The following is a 20191-nucleotide window of genomic DNA, read 5'->3' as shown; positions in this document are numbered from 1 at the left end:
CAGTAACAAACATGGTGTGGCCGCGGATAAGCACCCGACTCACTCTGAGATTTATAAATGACTGCAGACTGAAGCCTTAAACCAAACTGCCACACAGGATGTACGGACCCAGGATGGTTGATGGTTCAGTGCAGAGACAGCAGCTTATAAACCCAAGCTCAAAGCTGTTGAACACAAACACCAAATTACTGTGGTGCCATGACTTCAGGAGGTCAGACATGAAATGTCATTACTTTGGCATTAGGCTCTGTACAGTGAGGCTCACAGACTGACTGAGCACTTTGGTAAAGGGAAGGCTGTTGTCATAAACTCTGTTAACATCATTATCTTTTCTGTCTTAGTTTGGGACAGTCTAATGTGTTTCATTTCCCTCCGCCCAAAAGAAGGAAAGGTACGCTCCAACCATCTTTGGCTCATTAAAAACAAGTCATTGTGTGTTTTCCATCTTTCAAACACCTTTCAAATGTCTGCCTTGTGTTGCAGATGAGGACTCCCCAGCAGATGGTTCACAGTTTGAATCTGCAAATAAAGGCAAGCGTTTCCCCTTAAAGAAGCCAGCTGGTGCAATTTTTAAAAAAGCAGGGCTTGAGGACACCGTTTACAAAGATGCTGATGTGAACGGCTGGGGAAAATTCTACCTTCCAAACACTGTAACAATGCAAGTTGTTGGTGTGGTGGAGGGCATCTCATGTCCCTGTGACCAGCTCATCCTGATGACCTGTGAGGACCAACAGGTGTACGCCTATGATGAGGAGGAGCTTCATCTGGTGGCTTCAAGCTTCAAGCAGCTATTTGATGAGGGAATGGAGTATCCAGCATCCAAGACCTACTACAAGGGGGAGGCCTTCAAAGAAATGGTGAGAAATTATATTTGTTTGCTGGAAATAAACAAGCTTTCACGGTTCATTATCTTCATTAGTCTGTAAACTTTCTTTGATTTCTTTCTTTGCTTTTTTATTTTGTGTTTAGACCAAGAAGGACTGGGAACAGGTGTGGAAGAGCCAAGTCGGGAGGAGGTTGGATGAAGAGCATAAAAAATTTGTGGCAACAAGAAAGCCCAGATTACTGGACTTCATGAAACACAATCAGATACTTAAAGGCTGTTGATTGTGTTTCATTAAGCCTGTCATGCATAGAGGTTACTACACAGAACAGCTACTCTGCTTCAGGTTGTGATGGCCTTCAGGATAGTGGATTGTATACAATCTGAGTCAAGTGAGTCAGTGCTGATAAAGGACTGCCAGAAATCTGTATACGTTCCAAAATGGAAAAGAAAAGCTAAGCCAGAAAACAGGAGAACTGAAAATTGTTTTACATCTGTCATTATTTATTCAACAAAAATTAAACCAAAGCAGTGTGCGAAGAACCAAGCACACCTAACAGTGTAAGTCATATGCACCCAATTCATTGATCATCAGCATGTCTGACTCCCTCCATAAAAGCAGGTAGCATTCTTATCTCAATATTTTTTATCTGGATGGTAATATACGACATATCTCGATATGTTTTTAAACCCATAAAGTAAGAACAAAAAGATTTCTTAGTCAAAACTACGTGTCACACAGACACTTTTATTAACATACAGCTGTAGATGTACATGAAAAGTTACTCAGAAATAAATGATAAGCATTTGTGAAATACTAAAGCTCGATCAATGAAATAAAATAATATTCTTTTCATGCATAACAAAAAGCTCATAATAGTGCAGTTAAACTGTAAACTAAAAAGATGCAGAGCAAAAATAACAAAGGCGACTTGCTCTTTAAAAAATGTTTCCACAGAAGTAAAGTTTTCCAAAGTGCTTCTTTGTGTGTATTCCTGTACAATCATCTAGTACTTTGTGCAAAAAACAATATATGTAAACAGGTTGAAGTAAGTTAACAAAATTCAATTCTTTAGTGTCTTCTGTGCAAAACTAAAATGACAATAAAAATATAGTGAGAACACAAACAATTGGCCAGGCCAACTACTGTACATGTTACAGATTTTGTGCAAGGAAAACTAATCTGTCAACAGTATCAGGCTTCAAGGATGCCCTGTGAAAGGTTACGATGTTCCCACTGCAATTAAAACTCCTTTCAGAAGGTGAGCTGGCGGCTGGCATACAAAGGTACTTCTTGGCCAGGCGGCTCAGTGCTGGGTACGAAACTTCATGTTTCACACATTCATCTTCTCGGGCTTTAAGGTCATTAGATCAGAGACTGCTGGTGGTACCGCGCACTCGTTTTAAAACTCGTGGTGATCGGGCCTTTCAGACTGTGGCACCACGGTTGTGGAATTCTCTCCCACTGTCTCTTCGCTGCACGGACTCCATTGATTCTTTTAACAGCTGAAGACATTTTTATTTAGAAAAGCATTTGATTAATTTCTTCTTATGCTGTTTTATAGTTTTATTGTTTTACATTGTTTTATTTACTGTTATATTGTTTTTATATTTCCATTTCCTGTGTTGTAAAGCACTTTGTGATTTTTATCTGTGAAAAGCGCGATATAAATAAATTTTACTTACTTACTTACTTACTTACTTACTTACTTCCACCATATGAGAGAGTCAGCATCACTCTCTACACAAACTGACAAGAGGTAGCTAGAAAGTTAATTTTCATTTGCCTCCCTCTTTTTGAAAGCAGGGTTGGTAGCTGCGCTGTGCTTGAAGAAGCTTGCCAGTGATCTCTCTTTTTTTTTTAAACTGTGTGGATCCACGAAAGAAGCAAGAGGTCTTCATGTCAACAGAGAGGACTTTGGGAAGTGCTCTTTCCTGTTCCAGATCCTCTCTATCATGAGCAGCCTTGATCCCCAGCAAGTTGCTGCCTCTGTGATTAGCTGATGACTTGGAAGGCCCAGCTGTATTTGCACTTCTGACAGTTCTCTTCTCTTCCTCCAGCTGTAGGAGAAGCTGCTGACGACTTTCTTACACAGAGAAAAAAATAGCCAGAGTAATGCGGGCATCATCCATACCATGTCCTGTAACACACAGAATATAAACCTTTAAAATCACTTTCATTGTTACGCTAAGAGGCAGATTGCTCAAAGCCAAATAGAAATGATTTTAGTTAAACTGTCTTTGTAAAATTACCAGCAAATGATTGAAACGTATATTTTTAGAGCTTTTCAGTCTCACTTATGTATTTAAAAATGTATCCCTGTCTTGTCTCAGCTGGGTTCCTCATTTCCTCAAGTCACAATCCTCAATCTAATACAAGCACAAATACACTCCAATACATTCATTGGATTTAATAGGGATAGTTTATTTATTTATTCAACTAGATTTCAATTTCATAAGTGATAGATGTATACGCTGGCTATGACTTATGAAATTATTTGTCTTGTGGTCACACACCCATATTTTGTTTTCAAACTTCATTGCAGTTTATTCCACACCTCAAACCTTTTGTAAACAATTAAACAAATAAAAGTTAACTGCAATAGTATAATACAGGTTGCAATAAAATAAACCACTAGCTCCACTACCTCTTTCAAATAGCAGAAAAACAAATCATCTTTATGGTGTAAATATTTTACGTAGTTTTTTTTTTGTTTGTTTTTTTACTGTGCAAGAATATTTAACACTGCTATCAATAAATTTTTCAAAAAGTGTCTCTCTGTACAAAATGGGTTTAAAAACATTAACAACTGTGGATACTGTTTGTTCATGATTTGAACTGGGGGAACAAATTGTGGCAGGACTGTTGTGCCAAGGTAGGTAGGTATCACCGACAAAATTCTTTCCTCCTGCGTCAGGAGCATTCCCTGGGTAGATGTGCAGATGCAGTTTACTCCGCCTCCATTACAGACAATTAGACGTGAAAGTAGTGATGTTTTGTGAAAAAGTGAAAAATGAGTGTCGTTACATTACCATTCAGTTTGAGGGTTACAACAGAAAATTATATATTTGTTCTCACGTGGTATCGGACGGGATTATTTTAACAAACAAAGGACATTTTGCTCTCTCTCTGGCTCTTGACGAAGGCGGTCACACTTTCTCCCTCTCCCTTCCCTTGTCTTTCCTGCTTGGCTTTCTCATGTCTCTGTCTAGCCTTGTCTGCTTCTCTCCCTCTACCCTAGAAGAGTCTCACAGTATGTTCTCTAAAACCTAAAAGAGGAATTATGGATTTGATCAACTGGTCCCTGAATGCAATTGACACCCTCTTCTCGACGAGAAGCCTGGGTTGGGAAGAGCCCATTGAAGACATCTATCTTTTTGGAACCATGATAACAGGGTTCTTGCTGATTGGCACTGGCTTGGCCCTGGCTTATGGAAGAATAAAAACAGTTGTTCAAATCCCCAAAAGGCTACCCGCTATGTTGATTGGAACGATGGAGCGAGCTGTGGCTTCTCAGAATGGGCTCATTAGACACAGCACGGATGACGTCTTGGAGAAGCTTGCGGCTGCTGTGAGTGCTGAGACTCTGACAACATTTGACAACATCTTGGAGAGGCTCACGGCTGTCGTGAACACTCATGCTCTATGAGAAAACTGGATAACATTTCGGTGTAGCTGGATAACATCGTGGAGAGGCTCATGGCTCTCCAACGGGAATGGTGAGGAACCAGTGGTTGACATTAGATCGACTGTAAAATTGACATGCAGTGGTTCGCACTAAAGCAAGAACACCACCATTATTTCATGCGGCTTCCATATCGGCGCCAGCTGCAGTCTCAAGGCTGGAGCTGAACATAACAAACAATTTCTCCCCTGATAACAAACTGTGTTTAGACTCTTCGTTCCAAACGCCCTCGTACGCTTATCTCCAAGGCCGAGTCGGACGGCGGGTCTGGGCCCAGCGCTGGATGAATAGCTGCAGGGCAGGATGGCTGTGTCTGGATCGGCTTACTTCTCACCCCTTACCTACCCCTGTTGCTTGTCACGTGCTTCATGATGTTGTGATGTGGACATTTATGTGCTACTTGTGCAGAGGAGTTTTTTTTTGTTTTCTGTTCTCATGCTGTCCCCCCATAGGAGCCCAGCATGAGTAGAGGTCTCTTTTTTTCCCCTTCTCGACTTGCCCATTGTATTGTACATTTCAGTGTTTTTCCATACCGGTCTCCGACCTGTCTCCCCATGTGATGTCTGTGTTGTGTATGTAAGGTCGGGGTGGGGGTGGGGGTCCCATTTCGCTGCAGGGCAACTTGCATGTGACAAATAAAGGCTTTCTTGACTTGACTTGATAATTATTTTTATCCTCCTGTAACTTGTAACTGTATATAGAACTAAAACCTCCAAAGTTTCAGGAGTAGTTAGTCGTTATAAGCAGTGATGGGAATAACGATACTAACGGCGTTACTTTTTTCAGTAACGAGTAATCTAACTAATTACTGTTTCTATCGTTACAACGCCGTTACCGTTACTAACAAGAAAATGCGGTCGCGTTACTAATTTTCAACAAACAGACGGTTGAAGCTGTGTTCAGCTTACTGCACCTTATATCAGTTGCACGGAAGTAGCTTACAATGTAAGTAATCTGGGCACTACAGCTTTAAGCAGCTGCGCACGCTCCCGCGGACGGCAATCACTTTCTGGCAGACGATCACTTTTTGGCACAACACCTGGAGCTAGGGGGGCAAAACAATCGCATGAGTGCTGCTGTTTGACTGAGGAAGAATAAAGCAGTAAACCAATCACATGACCACCTCAAGATGACAAAGCAACAAGGTGATATATACCAGTTTTTAAATTGTGTTGATAGGTCACATAAAACCAGTCATGATAAACAATATATACGCGTTTTTTCCTGAATAGTTTTGTCAAGTTTACTGTCTAAGGACAACTAGCAAGCACTCTTTTAGTGCTTCGTTTAAATTGTATGATACTTATACTGACCCAGGGTCAGTGTAAAATACAATCCTAGCTGTGTGAACAAAGCCTGGCTCCTTCAATCCTACATGACAAACCTCAGGATGCAGGTTTATTGAGCCTGTTTCCTGCTGGCACACCTGTCACACCTGAGACCCAGATAGCAAGGAAACATTGAAACAATGTTGAGTCAATATCAGGCGATGTCATTGAATCAACGTTGAAGTGTGACGTTGACCTAACGTCACTCTTGCACCCGTTTTTAATGTTTAAACAACGTCAGGTTTTGATGTTGAATCAATGTTGAAACCTGACATTGATTCAACGTTATATTTTCTAATACTGTTGACATTGAAACAATGTCAGATTCTGATATTGAAACACTGTTGAGCTATGGTGTTGATTTTCCACCTCTTTCGCACAGTTGCTTTTTATTAAAACAACAGTTAAATCATGACTGGAAATCTACCTTTCTTTATAGGTATTTTAACCAATACTAAACTACTGCATGTTTCCATCAATACTTAAACCACCTAAACACATAATTGTACTTATTCCTCAAATTGGACACCCTTTATAAAAAAAAAACCAAATGTCTCACAATGTATCATGTCAATATTAATATCCTAAAATAAGAAAGCATTGCATGTGATGTAACAGAGAAAAAAAATAAACAAAAAAAGGTCAATAGGCATGTTTCGTTTGCTAAATACTTTATTAAAAGACAGTTTCCTATTTACATTTATATGTTTCACAGAAGTTTGTAATTTTTTACTCCGGGATTGGGATGCATGATGTGCGTCCTGCACCACCCAAACGATCTGGGGTGTATCGGAGCCATTTCTGCACTGCTTGTGCAAAGACAAACTCGGACATAGAGTTTGCCCCTAACTGCTGCGTCAGGCCATCTAGGACAAAAATACACACACACACACAAACAAAAAAAAGTGAATTAGAGCACATGAATAAGCTCTTGTTAACTGTCTTCAGCGGGGAGAAAGTATGTAAACTCCTAGGCTGATAAACATGAAAGTCACCAGGCGTAAATCTGCAAACTGCCGCATTTGATTCCCAAAGAGCTATGAGCGGAAAAAGTGATAAGTCTTAGCATGGTGTGCCGTGTATCCTTTAAAACAAAATAAACATGGGGTCCTTGGGCTGTACAAACTACAACCAGAGGACTAAACAAGCCAAAGACCAAAGACTCCATCTCCAGATTAACCGGACATGAAAGTCTTGTTATTAAGAAAGACAAAGTAATATAGCAAAAAAACGGTAAAACTTACCAAATATGCATTTGTAGAGCGCTGTATCTTTAAATGCCATTTTTTGCTTTGTCTGGTCCTTGGTTTTTTTCCCTGCCCAGTTTAGTACCGAGGCCAGCTCGTTTGTAATGGCATAAGCCATTACACGGCGGACTCGCACCTCCAGTGTGGTCCCTCCAATCAAGGCAAAGCGTCTCACCTATAGACACATTTTAAGAGATGGAATTAGCGTGTCTCATGTCTTAAATGTGTATGCAAGTGCTTGTGTGTTTAATCAAGAGGCCGTTGTTATGTCAATGTTGTGCAAGGGCAAATCCAGAGGCAGTACCCCAGCATCTACCGATTCATTGCAGCAGGGATGGCGGATGGCTCTGACCTCCTCACGGAGTTCGTTAACAGCTCTCGTCAGGTCTGACAGCATAGTTAACATCTTTTGTGAGGTTGCATCTGTTTAAAAAAACAATTCTAGAAAGATTAATGGCTTAAGCAGTGAGAGGCGAAAAACTAATAAATAAATAATAAAACGCAGTTTACGTGTGGACAAAAGGTGCAAACGCAAGGTAGGTGAGCGTGCAACGTAAAGTTAGGTGAACGTGCAACGTAAAGTTAGGTGAGCGTGCAGCGTAAAGTTTGAATTGAGTGCGAATCGAAGCGGGTGCTCTCCAATCATTAAAAGTAACAAAGTCATTGAACACATTTATACAGTTACCTTTACGTTTATCAATCATATATCACAGATTTACAATTTTTTGTAGTACTATGCTAAAAAGCAACTACAGAGCGAAAGTCTGGGTCAAGCGCCGAGGCGACGGCAAGAACAAAGGAACCCTCGAAGCAATAAAGCTAGCTTTGTAAGGGAATATAACGGAAAAGTATGAAACGAAAATGTTTTCTTTGTTGATAGACTTTGTTCGCAGTGCAATTTATTTGTTGCCGGATTGTAAGATGATAGTAGACACAATTTCGGGCTCCCACATTTTGTCCGAAACTTTACATTAACAAGTTTGTTTGTTTTTTAACTGTTATTCAAATGCAACCGTGGAAATAACGAATAGAACAAAAGTCATTCATTCTTACCTTATACTAATTGTGGTGCAGGCCAGTGCAGTGCATGAACTGATGTCTTCTCCGGTCAATTCCGCTGAGAGTAAATCTAATGTCCCACTCTACTGTACAAGACAATGGTTACCTGGAGGGATGTACCAATGTGATAGGGGTGCTGCGGAATAGTCCAAGTGGTAGCAGCTTTAATTTCCCGCTCAACTATAAATCGATGGTTTTTCAACGTGATTGTTGTCACCTTGTCAACTATAAATAGATCAACAATCAACGATGACAGAACAACAGTGAATCAATGTTATTTCAATGTCAGTGTCAGGTTTCATCAGTATTTCAATGTTGTTTCAGCATTGAGTGAAAGGTAATGTACACCCTGACCAGGTATCCAGTCTGTCAGAGCTGTTTTCAATATTTGGTTCAAAAATATGAGTGAAAACAAAAATCCAACTAGGATTCTTGCATATGATGAATGAAGTTTGTCTTTGACTGTATTGTCCAGCTGATCCATCAAACCCCTGGCAGGTAAACCTTATTCATGAGATAACAAGACAACAATGTAAAAAAATAAACAGCAACAGTCTAAATGTAAAGTACATTCTATGAACTGATGTCTTCTCCGGTCAATTCCGCTGAGAGTAAATCTAATGTCCCACTCTACTGTACAAGACAATGGTTACCTGGAGGGATGTACCAATGTGATAGGGGTGCTGCGGAATAGTCCAAGTGGTAGCAGCTTTAATTTCCCGCTCAACTATAAATCGATGGTTTTTCAACGTGATTGTTGTCACCTTGTCAACTATAAATAGATCAACAATCAACGATGACAGAACAACAGTGAATCAATGTTATTTCAATGTCAGTGTCAGGTTTCATCAGTATTTCAATGTTGTTTCAGCATTGAGTGAAAGGTAATGTACACCCTGACCAGGTATCCAGTCTGTCAGAGCTGTTTTCAATATTTGGTTCAAAAATATGAGTGAAAACAAAAATCCAACTAGGATTCTTGCATATGATGAATGAAGTTTGTCTTTGACTGTATTGTCCAGCTGATCCATCAAACCCCTGGCAGGTAAACCTTATTCATGAGATAACAAGACAACAATGTAAAAAAATAAACAGCAACAGTCTAAATGTAAAGTACATTCTAAACTCCACTTCAATAAATTATATGAATGTGCAGAGAGTCATTCAGGACTGTAAAACGTGAACTACAGAACCCAGAGTCTTCATTGTTAAATCTCTGGTTGCTTCATTTCTCTATCTTATATCAGATACTTTAAAGGTTTTAGTAAAGTTGCATTGTCATGGTGAGGCAAAGTGTTTTATGTGTGTGTGTGCGCGTGTCATGAACGGCTATAAAAGGCCTTTAATTACAGAACAAAGCGGGGTTTGAGTTCGAGTTACGGCAGACTGTCGCTACTTCTAAATGGAACACAGCCTTCCTACGGCGGACAACTAATAACAGGAATCGGACGCGCGGTCCACCCTAGTCCACAGCAACCACCATAGCAACAGCCTAGCATGACCTTAAAAACATATTCTTTCTTCATAACTATCAAAAACATGAAATGATTTGCAAAGCGTGAAAGTGTTACAGTTGCAGAGAGCTATGGCGGTATCTTTGGAAGCTGTTTACATAGCTAATAATAAACTATGTAACCATGGCGACAGAGTCAGTCACGTGCACGTTTACTACACCGAATAAGGTGATTGCATGCACAGCGTCCACACGCTGCACAGGGTAAAGACATTACTTCAGTATTGTTTCATATTTATATATATTCACTTTCTGTTGACCATCACCTCAGGTTTATCATTACAGTTTCAGCATACAAATGCACACTGTCTAAATATCCTGACAATTACAGTTGAGAAAATGTCAGTTGAAACAGTAGAGACAGGTAGAAATGGGATCAGATTAATCTTTACTTAGTCAGACACCTCCTGTGTTCAGTCCATCATATTAAAAAAGAAACGATAGCACGATCCATGTGATTTTGCATCCACTTCCAAATCGTAGTCAAGCAGCCCAGTCTCATACATAGGTAAACGAAATGTCTCTAATGTAGATGTTTACAGTGTAGTGTAAGCATTAAAAGATCATAAAGGAAACACTAACATTTATGTCAAACTAATTGTAATAAAAAATGAACAGGTGCTTTATAGATTTAAAAAGAAAGAATCTGAAAACAACACTTTTTTGGTCTAAGTGATCAAAGTAGAAAACAGAACTGATGTTCAAGAACAAACCGTAGCTGCACTAATATTACACATCTCGATTGTTGCGGTGAACAGACATGTTGCTTTTAAAACCACATGCAGTGTGTGACCATGACTGTCCACTGAGACCATGAACGCAACTTCGCTGAAGCATTCTTCTTCTTCTTCTTCTTGCCATCAGAATGGAAGCAGAAAGAGCACGAGCTGCTTTGATCTACTGAAAGGAAAAAGCAGAACATCTGAGCTGAAACCAGTCAGCTGAAATCATTAAGATAGAAACAATCATTCAATGCAGTCTCTCAGGTAGCTTAGCCTGTTACAACTGTTGATACAAGCTCAGTACAATTAACACACAGTGTCGGGGAACTCCAATGTGGGAACTAGTGGCTTTAGGTTTGTAGTCATTTAACTTTCATCCATCCATTCATTTAATTCAGGAGGAAGAAATGTCAGATTGGTGCAGGCTGGTTAGCATTTGGTCCCATGCTGTCTTTAACTAAATGACTTGGTTCATTTTATGGCTGGGCTGTATGTGGGGTTATATCATGTTATTTGGGCAGGAGTACCTGTCCCCCGTAAGGCTTAGAAAGTTTATCCATAAGCAGAGCTTCTAACTCTTATAGCTTTTAGCACATATGTAGCTGTGCAGGCTGACATGTTTTTGGTTTCTCTTTCTACCCCACACAGGTTTTGAGTGTGTAAATACCCCCACTAGTTCTTTTGGGTTGCAGTTAACTTGGGAGGAAGGGGTGGGTCTGCCAGGACTAGATGAATAACAATTATCTGGGATACATAAATTTCATAATGCATGCATATATCTCTATCAATTAAACCTGGCCTGAGGGCTGCCATTTTTTACATTCAGTTATTTCTCTTAGAAATGTTGGATCTAAATAATGAATGTGTCACAGTTAAACTGACACTGGTCAGTGTAAATGGCTCATAGGGACATAAAAAGCTTTAAATTAAACCCTATCTACTGATATCTAGTTTCAAACAATATCAAAGCTGTAAAAGCTGTTTACAGTCAGAATTTATAAAAACTATGATTGTAAATAAAATCAAACAAGTCAGCTTTTCTCTTTGTGCTGAATATCAACACTGTGACTTCTTAGACTGTAAGCTTTGCTTCAGCACAACCAGTTGTAGAAGCCGTCACTCCAAATGTCTTTTGATAACAAGACAAAATACCTTTTCAGTACACGACCTGAAGTTCTTCTCCAAACATCTTCTGCCATCAGCTTTGTCTGCTGGTTTGAGGACAATAAACCACAAAAAAGATGATTTAGTCACTTTGTCTGCGTCATGCAGCTCGAATGTGTTGTGTAACGATGTTGAATAGCCGTCATTATCCCTCTGCTGTGTCACTAGGATTGTACTGTACAGCATCTCATTGATATGTGAGGAATGCTTATGTAATACAATAACAGACGTCTAGTCTTACATCATTAAAATATAAAGGGGAGGAGATATTTAGATATTTTTCATATTTATATTATATTTTATAGCTGACAGATATTACTAAATAGATAGAATTTACTAAATAGCTGGATGAACATGAAAAATATGTTCATCATTACAAATGACCATGAGAGTCACCAGAAAAAATTCAAGTGGACACTCAAAAGACGTCCTTAAATGCTCTTTAAGTGGCAGAACAGATGAACAAACAGTTAATCGCTTACTTGAGATGAAATCTGCTCAGCTACTTTGAAAACAGCTTCTAACTGGTTCCTCCTTTAACTGGATGACTTCTCAGGGGTAAGGCCATCATGCAGTCCAGCAACCTTTATGATTCTGTTTTGATTCACCAGGAACTATTATTGAAACCTTTCAGCACCTCCTGTGAAAGACACAGGAATGAACACACAAACATTTATTAACATGTTCCACAGTCTTCCAGTTTGATTATTTTGATTTTCTCATCCTGTGGACAACAACGTACATGGATGCAGGTTTATTGTTGACTTTTGTAAGGTTTATTTACTGGACATATCCAGCTCCAGCTCCAATGTGATCCTGAACTGGATAAGCACTTAAGAAAACGTGTGAATAAATCGACATACATCAGCTTACTATATTTATCCAAACAGACTGGATCAATAAGGCTTCACTGAGTTAGAGACTTTAACAGTCTCTTCTATGTAAGAATGTCTCGTGCTGATATACCTGCAAACTTGACAACAAAGGTTTTTCGGACTACATGTAGCTGTCCTCTATGTCAGCTAACACACAATGTATCCAATTCGGGGTCGCAGGAGGGTGAAGCCTATCCCAGCTGATACAGGACAAAGGCAGGCTGCCAGTTTATCGCAGGGCTAACACAATACGTGTGACAGAAAATCCACTTAAATGTTTGATATTTCTAATAATAATCATAATTATGATTATTATTTAAAATATTATTTAAAGGTTTCTTTATAAATATATTTAGTTTTTTTATAACCCCTAGAATATAAACCTGAGCTGTTTCAGATTCTGACCTCTGACCTCAGTGACCAGGCTGTGCCCTCACTGCAGCTCCCTCTTGGAAGGACTTCAGCTTCTTGTCTACCCCCAGTGTTGACCGCCTGCCCTTGATATCACGTACTGTACCTGAGGAACAAAACAAGACAAACACTTGCCTTGATTTAAGAATTACATTCATACAGAGGTAATCTGTGGAAACACACTAGTTCACCCTTTGGGAGGAATCAGTTCCTGTGAAACATTTCTGTAAATGAACATCGTGTGGAGAATGAATGACATGAGTTCTTCAGGTGACTCAGCAGTCCCACACTGACAAATGAAACTTCTGTGGAAGAAGAATCTGGACTTTTTTCTATTTCTAATTCAGTTCTGGTTTAAAGTATTAAGGATTAAGAAACTGTGCTCATCTTTGCTTTTCTGAAATCTGTGTTAAACAACAACAAACATAAATTAGTAACAAAAATACAGCTGAGTAAAGGCTTTACACACCACCAGCAGCCACAATGCCAAATTTTAATCTTCAAATGTTTCTGAGCCGTCTTCAACCTGTTTTTAACAGAGAAAAGTCCCACAGTCAATGCAGCCTGACTGAAATCCTAAATGTTCAGCACACACACACAGACACAGAGGTACTGTTTAAAGTTTAACGTTAACCTGACTCACTGATCATTTACAGTATTACAGAGTCTGGCAGTCTTTGCATGATGTCCACATCACTGTAAGTTTCTAGCTGACTCTCAGGTGTGACAGGTGTGCCAGCAGGAAAGAGGCTCAATAAACCTGCATCCTGAGGTTTGTCATGCAGGATTAAAGGAGCCAGGCTTTGTTCACACAGCTAGGATTGTATTTTACACTGACCCAGGGTCAGTATAAGTATCATACAGTTTAAACGAAGCACTGAAACTTGCACATATTTATTATAGATGTACTGAAGCTAATCGAGATATTTACTGTCAATCTGTGGCTGCGATTAATCACTTTACTGGAAACTTTATTAACTAGTAACTTCATTAGTCATGACAGAAGCTAACATTTCTGTGCTAACATCATTTAAACAGTAACAGCTTTACTACAATATAAGCTAACGTTTACACCGTAACTTTACGCTAGCACCATAAAGACGGTAAAACACGTAATAATATCTACAAATGCATCGTAAAGCTGTTATATTAGCACTCGTTACATTACTAACATAACCACATTAACATTATTGACACTCGCTGACTTTTAATAGTCATTCTATAAATGGAGATGGCCCATATCTCTGGGACTGATTTCTGCTAATAACGCCCATTGTATGGACTGATAACATCCTAAGCGGGTGAATAAAGTCACCCAGTCGCTAGCTGTGCCATTACCCAGCATACATCACTCCCTCCATCAATGTAATAAAGATACAAAAGTAATAGCCTATAATTAATTGATCTGCTGTATCTGCTTTTTCTCAGGTAGTTGTTGACATTATAATTTATTGTGTTCTGTATACGTCACTACAATGTGATTTCGGAAATGTATAAATATACGGGCAACAGGCTCTTCCGCGGCAATCTCTTGTTGTCAATAAACAACGTTTAGGGAGCTCTATAGTATTCAATAAGAGGACCCTGCACGTCAATTCTTGACGCGCGGGGGGTACCCTGCGCGTCGAGAAGTGAAGCAGAGGGAGCCTGACCATGCGTCACACATTTGACGAGTTGGGAGTGAGAACGTGTTGGATAAAGTCATAAAGAAAACATTACTTGAAGTTATTTCTGCTAGCTGATCTACAAGCTGTTGAGTCATGGGGTGTGGTTAGTTTTCTGCACACTGCTTTTGCATTTGGTTTCGTTTTTGTTGATTAAATAGTGACAGTTAATACAGTGTGTTGTGGTTCATTTCAGATTGTATTGAACTACTTTTAACAGGACTAGATGAATTTTATTGAAAGAATCTCTTTGAATTAACCCTTTAAAGCCGGTGGGAGCAACTATTTTTAAATCCAGGTGTTCTGGGAATTTCTCCTACCCCGTAAACTGTCCTACCCGTTGTTCCTGAGCATGTGCGCGCATGCGCACAACACAAAAAGGGAAGCTAAGCGCATCCGGCTGTGATTTCACGCTACTCCGTTGTCATATTTGCAGGAGAATAGGTAAGTAGTAAGTATTAGTACTTTTTATTGATGTTGATACTTGATTTTTTAAGCCTTTGTGATTGTTTGTCAATATTAAAGTGAAGTCGCTATCTGCTTTCTGCACAAAACTGTCGAATTTGCAGATTCGGTGAAGTCTGCTGTCAAGTTACTGGACACGTGGTATTTGCACAACACTTTTGAGTCCGCAGCTTCGGTGTTTTAAGGCTGTTTCGGTAATGTCGTTATTTAATAAGTTAAATTATTTGCATTGTTAACTGCACATATTGAAGCTCATAAGAAAATGTTTACTGACATTCGTAGATATGGAGAAGAAGTGGGAAGAGATTTACGCGTTCATTTCTGCGGGCTCCTACCCTTCAGGATATGACAAGGCTCAGAGGCAAAACCTCAGAAGATATGCCTCAAAATTCAAACAAAAGGGTCAGTAATTTATTATTAATACTAACAACTCATATATGTGGTTAAATTAATTTCTAAATATATATTGTTTTACTGCAGATGGAGAACTCTTTGTTGGAACCAGAAGAGTAGTAAAAACCATGGAAGATGCCAGGAAGATATTTCATGAGTTTCATTCATCTCCAATTGGAGGACACACTGGCACACACAAAACGCTAAATGCAGTGTGTTCCAGATTTTACTGGTTTGGTATGACAGTTGACATTAAAACATGGGTATGTATTAACTGTTTGTACTGTTGTTAAATAGCGTTTAAAATAAGCAAATTTTTTGATATCAGTTAAAAGAGAAACTGCACACTTGCAAAATATAAATAAATATGGTTAATTAGTGATATTACAGTAATAACCTGTAGGCCTGGCAGAGATTTGAAGACGCGCACACAAACTATTGTTGCTAAATAGTTTGTTCGTTAGAGAATATGTCATTAAGTGTTTTTGTTTTTTAAAATTAGGATGTTGAACATTTACGTGAACTCCATAAATATTTTTACCTTAAAGATTCTGGAATGTGACCAGTGTCAAAAAGTTGGGAAACCACTGACTGCTGTGCAACCGTTGCAGTGTATTCAGGTAAATATTATGCCCCATTTACCCATCAAACTATGCTTGTAGCTCATATTCATGAAGGCAGGAGGGTTTGCCAACTAATTTTAACCATCAATGTTAATGTGTACATTATACAAATTGTTATTCAAATTATTAATTTGTCCTTGATAGGTGTCTGAAGTGTGGGAACTTATTGGTATAGATCTTACTGGACCTCTTCCTAAAACTTCAAGCGGCTTCCAGTATATACTTACTGCAACTGACTACTTTTCAAAATGGGTTGAAGCTTTCCCATTAAAAACAAAATCTGCATCTGAGGTAGCCCAGCACTTGTGCTCCATTATATATAGACATGGCTGCCCCAAAAGGATTTTGTCAGATCAAGGCAGAGAGTTTGTGAATGAAGTAAGTGTTAAATAATTTTCAGTTACATTTTTTAACTTTACTTCACTGGGGTCAAAGATTTTTTCTTGTGTGCTTGTATAAGAAGTATAAGAACCTTGTCCTTATCTGTTGAAGCTCAACTCTGATCTTTGCAAGTTATTGCAAATTGAAAGAAGTGTCACAGCAGCATACCATCCACAGACCAATGGTCTAGATGAAAAGACCAATGACAACATAAAAAGGTATGCCTAATTTTTATCTAACAGTTTTTAATAACATTACTTATGTTATTCAAACTTAATTGTTACTTAATAATTTATTAATTTCTTTACTTCTAATTAAACTTTCATTACTGTCTTTACATATTTCTATGCCTGCATTTAGAGCCCTCCGAAAACTGGTGAATGACCAGCAGAATAACTGGGATCTGTATCTAGAGCCCACCCTGTTTTCACTTCGGTCAAAAGTACACACCACAACAAAATACACACCTTTTTTTCTGATGTATGGAAGAGAGGCAGTATTTCCATCAGAAGTGCCTGCTCAAGTGCCGGTGAGTGTTTGTCAAATTCTTTCTATGTTAGAACAAAGAATTGAAACCATTTAAGCAAAAAACCCAGTAATGTCTTTATGAATATGATATCATCTTGTTTTAATTGCTAATATCTACAAAATTTTAGATTTTCAACATCATTCTGCCAGACGACAAAAGGTACAGTGACTATGTACAGTCTGAAAGTGAAGCACAACATGCAGTTAAAGAAACTGCACAAGAAAACATTGCGAAGTCACAAGACAAGCAAAAGGTTGCATACGCCAAGCGGGCCCTGAAAAAGTACAAAAATGTTGTGTACAATGTAGGGGATCAAATTCTGCTTCTAAATATGAGGAAACGTGGGCGAAAAGGAGGAAGACTTGAACCGGATTTTTCAGGTCCCTACACAATTGATGACTTCAGTGGAAAATGTGTTAGACTGAAAAACGCTGAGGGAAATACTTTAAAAAGTCTATACAGTATTGACCACATTAAACCCTATAGAAGAAGCCACCCTGTCCAAGTCTCAACTCCAACTGAACCTGTTGAGAGTAGCCCATCTTCTGAGATGTGGCCTTGCAGTCCTCAGCATCATCATGAAGCGCTGCAAAATAACAGATCCTCTGTCATTCAGTTTGCACCAAAAATAGCTCAGGTAAAATCAGTCCAAGCACCAGAAGAGCTTGTACCAGTGACCCCCCCAGAAACCCAGCACGCAGGAAAAAGGTGGCATAGCTAAAAATCTCATTCTGACCGGTTGGTCAATTGTTGCCAGTTTGGCTAGTCAAATGGATACTCCCCTCTGGCATGTTTATGTTGTTGGCCCGTTGGCCCTTGTCTGCTTGTGGCCCGTTGGCCCTTGTCTGCTTGTGGCCCGTTGGCCATTGACCGTGATTTTCAAATGGCAACTGTTATTACTAAAGAAACTTATCATATTTTGTTTTTTAGTGAAGTGGCTTTGGGCTGCAAAAGACACCGGGCGTGTGGAGGCAGTCGTTGGGCCATACAAATTGTATGACTCTTCTTTTCGCACACTGGAGGACAGTGGGTGGCTTTCTGATGAGGTAAGTGAAGTAATCATTTTTGGTCCTAGTGGTGGTCTGTAAAAATAATCTTCTTTTAATCCAAACAGGTCATTGATGCATACCTGCACTGCCTCATTAGGAAACAAAAGGCAAGTAAGAACGTATGCCGGTTATTTCACAAAAGTATTTTATACAATTTTGTAATCTTTTAAAAAAAAAAATCTTGCATTTTTCAGAAACCCGTGTATCAGTTGTCTTGCGTTGTTGCAACCTCTCTGTTTTCTGGGAAGTTTAAATGTGTCAGCAAGGTAATGTAGATGTTATATTGGTTATATAGTGTATGTTATGTAAATAAATCTAAACCTTTATAAACTTAAAAATATTCCAGATGTTGTTTCCGGCTGAGGACATTTGGTTGTGCCCACTGAACTCTGGTGCACACTGGATCCTTGTGGTACATGTTCACACCTCATGTGTTTTTTCTCTTTTTTGTTTTACTGTTCTTTTTAGCAGCATATTCTTATTTTGAAAATGCTTACAATTGATTATGTTTACTTAAGTGAGTATAATACACATATTCTACTAAATACAATTTTTATTTTAGGTTGTCAAAATCTCCTCACAATCTGTACTGCTGTTAGACCCTCTTGGAAATGAAGGTTGTTATGAAAGGAAAGTTATGCGTAACTGGAGGTATTCATCATTCATTAATTATCTGTTTTGGGTTGTTTGGTTTGTGGGGTTTTTTTTCTTTTTATTTAGAGCAAAATGCTGGCTACATTTTAAAAACTTGTTTTGTTTTTATTAGGAATTTTCTGAAGATGAAAGGAAAGGAAGAGTCCCGAGTGGATTGGAAAATGGAGACTTTGCCACACAACAAGCAGATGGACTCCAGCAGTTGTGGAGTTTTAGTGTTGAAGGTATTTAATAAGCAATTGTATTTAATGTATTTAACTAGAATGAAGTTAATCAATTGCAATTACTGTAACATATTTTACAGTTTGCCGAACACTGCCTTCGGGGTGGAGAGGTTACTAGGGTGCTGTCCACTCCAGAAGCCATTGGGCTGCACCGCACTGAAATTGCTTGCGAACTGCTAGAACATCAAAGTAAGTTGAGTCATGTGCTTTTGTATTGCAATAGCACTTTCAGTTTTGTTTAAAACTGTTAGGTTGAACGTCAGTGTGTTTCTAGGTAATGCTGATGACTACTGTGTGGTTTGTTCCATGCTGGAAGCCGATCCTGACTCCAGTATGATTGAAATGGTAAAACAAATAAACCACAAATGCAATATGCAGTGGCTTGCAATAGTATTCGGCCCCCTTGAACTTTTCCACATTTTGTCACATTACAGCCACAAACACAAATCAATTTTAATTGGAATTCAACGTGAAAGACCAATACAAAGTGGTGTACACATGAGAAGTGGAACAACAATCATACGTGATTCCAAACAATTTTTACAAATTAATAACTGAAAAGTGGGGTGTGCGTAATTATTCAGCCCCCTGAGTCAATACTTTGTAGAACCACCTTTATCTGCAATTACAGCTGCCAGACTTTTAGGGTATGTCTCTACCAGCTAGAGACTGGTAGAGACATTGGTCTTTCACGTGGAATTCCAATAAAATTGATTCATGTTTGTGAATGCAATCTGACAAAATGTGGAAAAGTTCACGGGGGCCGAATACTTTTGCAAGCCACTGTAGTAATTATTTTCTCATCAAATTCATAATGTTGGTTAACACACTTACACCCCCCCCCCCTTCTCCCTCTTCAGGTGCAGTGCCAGTTTTGTTCCAGATGGGCACATTTTGGATGTGCTCAATATGAATAAAATATGTCAAATATATGTATCTGTAAATATATTCAGTAAATATATACTGTAACTATAATGGAGTGAGTTCATTGTCAAAGTTTATATAGTCAGGTGTTCCAATCACTTCAATGGTGACAGCTGTATAACTTAAGCACCTTGGCATGCAGACTGCTTCTACAAACAAGTGCCAAACCATGCTACTGTTGTTATTATAAACTAGAAGCATAATTCTGACGGGAAGAATTACGTGCCAAAACATGCTACCGTTGTTATTATAAACTAGAAGCATAATTCTGTTGGCAAGAATTACGTGCCAAAACGTGCTACCTTTGTTAATAAGAGCAAGAAGCATAATTCTGATAGGAAGAATTACGTGCCAAAGCATGCTACCTTAGTTAATAAGAGCAAGAAGCATAATTCTGATGGCAAGAATTACGTGCCAAAACATGCTACCGTTGTTATTATAAACTAGAAGCATAATT

General features: G+C 38.8%; 2 protein-coding genes across 2 annotated transcripts in view; both read left to right on the top strand.

The window, feature by feature from the left end:
- LOC146361619 (uncharacterized) overlaps positions 1-2512 on the top strand; it is an 8501-nt gene extending 5989 nt beyond the window's left edge. Inside the window, exons 3-5 of the mRNA XM_084922026.1 lie at positions 342-391; positions 484-857; positions 970-2512. Coding sequence (XP_084778152.1) covers positions 342-391; positions 484-857; positions 970-1107 — 562 coding nt within the window. The 3' untranslated portion in view covers positions 1108-2512. The remainder of the gene's footprint in view (positions 1-341; positions 392-483; positions 858-969) is intronic.
- Positions 2513-16762: 14250 nt separating this feature from the next.
- LOC146361618 (sentrin-specific protease 2-like) lies at positions 16763-19785 on the top strand. Its single transcript, XM_084922521.1, has 10 exons — positions 16763-16883; positions 17814-17929; positions 17998-18039; positions 18127-18198; positions 18279-18344; positions 18495-18583; positions 18699-18810; positions 18891-18999; positions 19085-19155; positions 19671-19785. Exons 5-10 carry the CDS (start codon positions 18279-18281, stop codon positions 19725-19727), a joined length of 504 nt encoding a protein of 167 aa, XP_084778647.1. The 5' UTR covers positions 16763-16883; positions 17814-17929; positions 17998-18039; positions 18127-18198; the 3' UTR covers positions 19728-19785.
- Positions 19786-20191: the final 406 nt, after the last annotated feature.

The sequence above is a fragment of the Perissodus microlepis genome, chromosome 23 (assembly GCF_051167445.1).
Source record: "Perissodus microlepis isolate ML-2025 ecotype Zambia chromosome 23, ASM5116744v1, whole genome shotgun sequence".
NCBI lineage: Eukaryota > Metazoa > Chordata > Actinopteri > Cichliformes > Cichlidae > Perissodus > Perissodus microlepis.
This window is presented reverse-complemented; position numbering and strand designations above follow the sequence as displayed.

What these genes read in the sequence shown, in the direction of transcription:
- LOC146361618 (XM_084922521.1), top strand. Translation starts at nt 18,279, where the DNA reads ATGTTGTTTCCGGCTGAGGACATTTGGTTGTGCCCACTGAACTCTGGT. An exon ending in GTGCACACTGGATCCTTGTG is followed by an intron (nt 18,345 to 18,494) that starts GTACATGTTCAC and finishes TTTTTATTTTAG; the next exon opens with GTTGTCAAAATCTCCTCACA. An exon ending in CGAACTGCTAGAACATCAAA is followed by an intron (nt 19,000 to 19,084) that starts GTAAGTTGAGTC and finishes GTGTGTTTCTAG; the next exon opens with GTAATGCTGATGACTACTGT.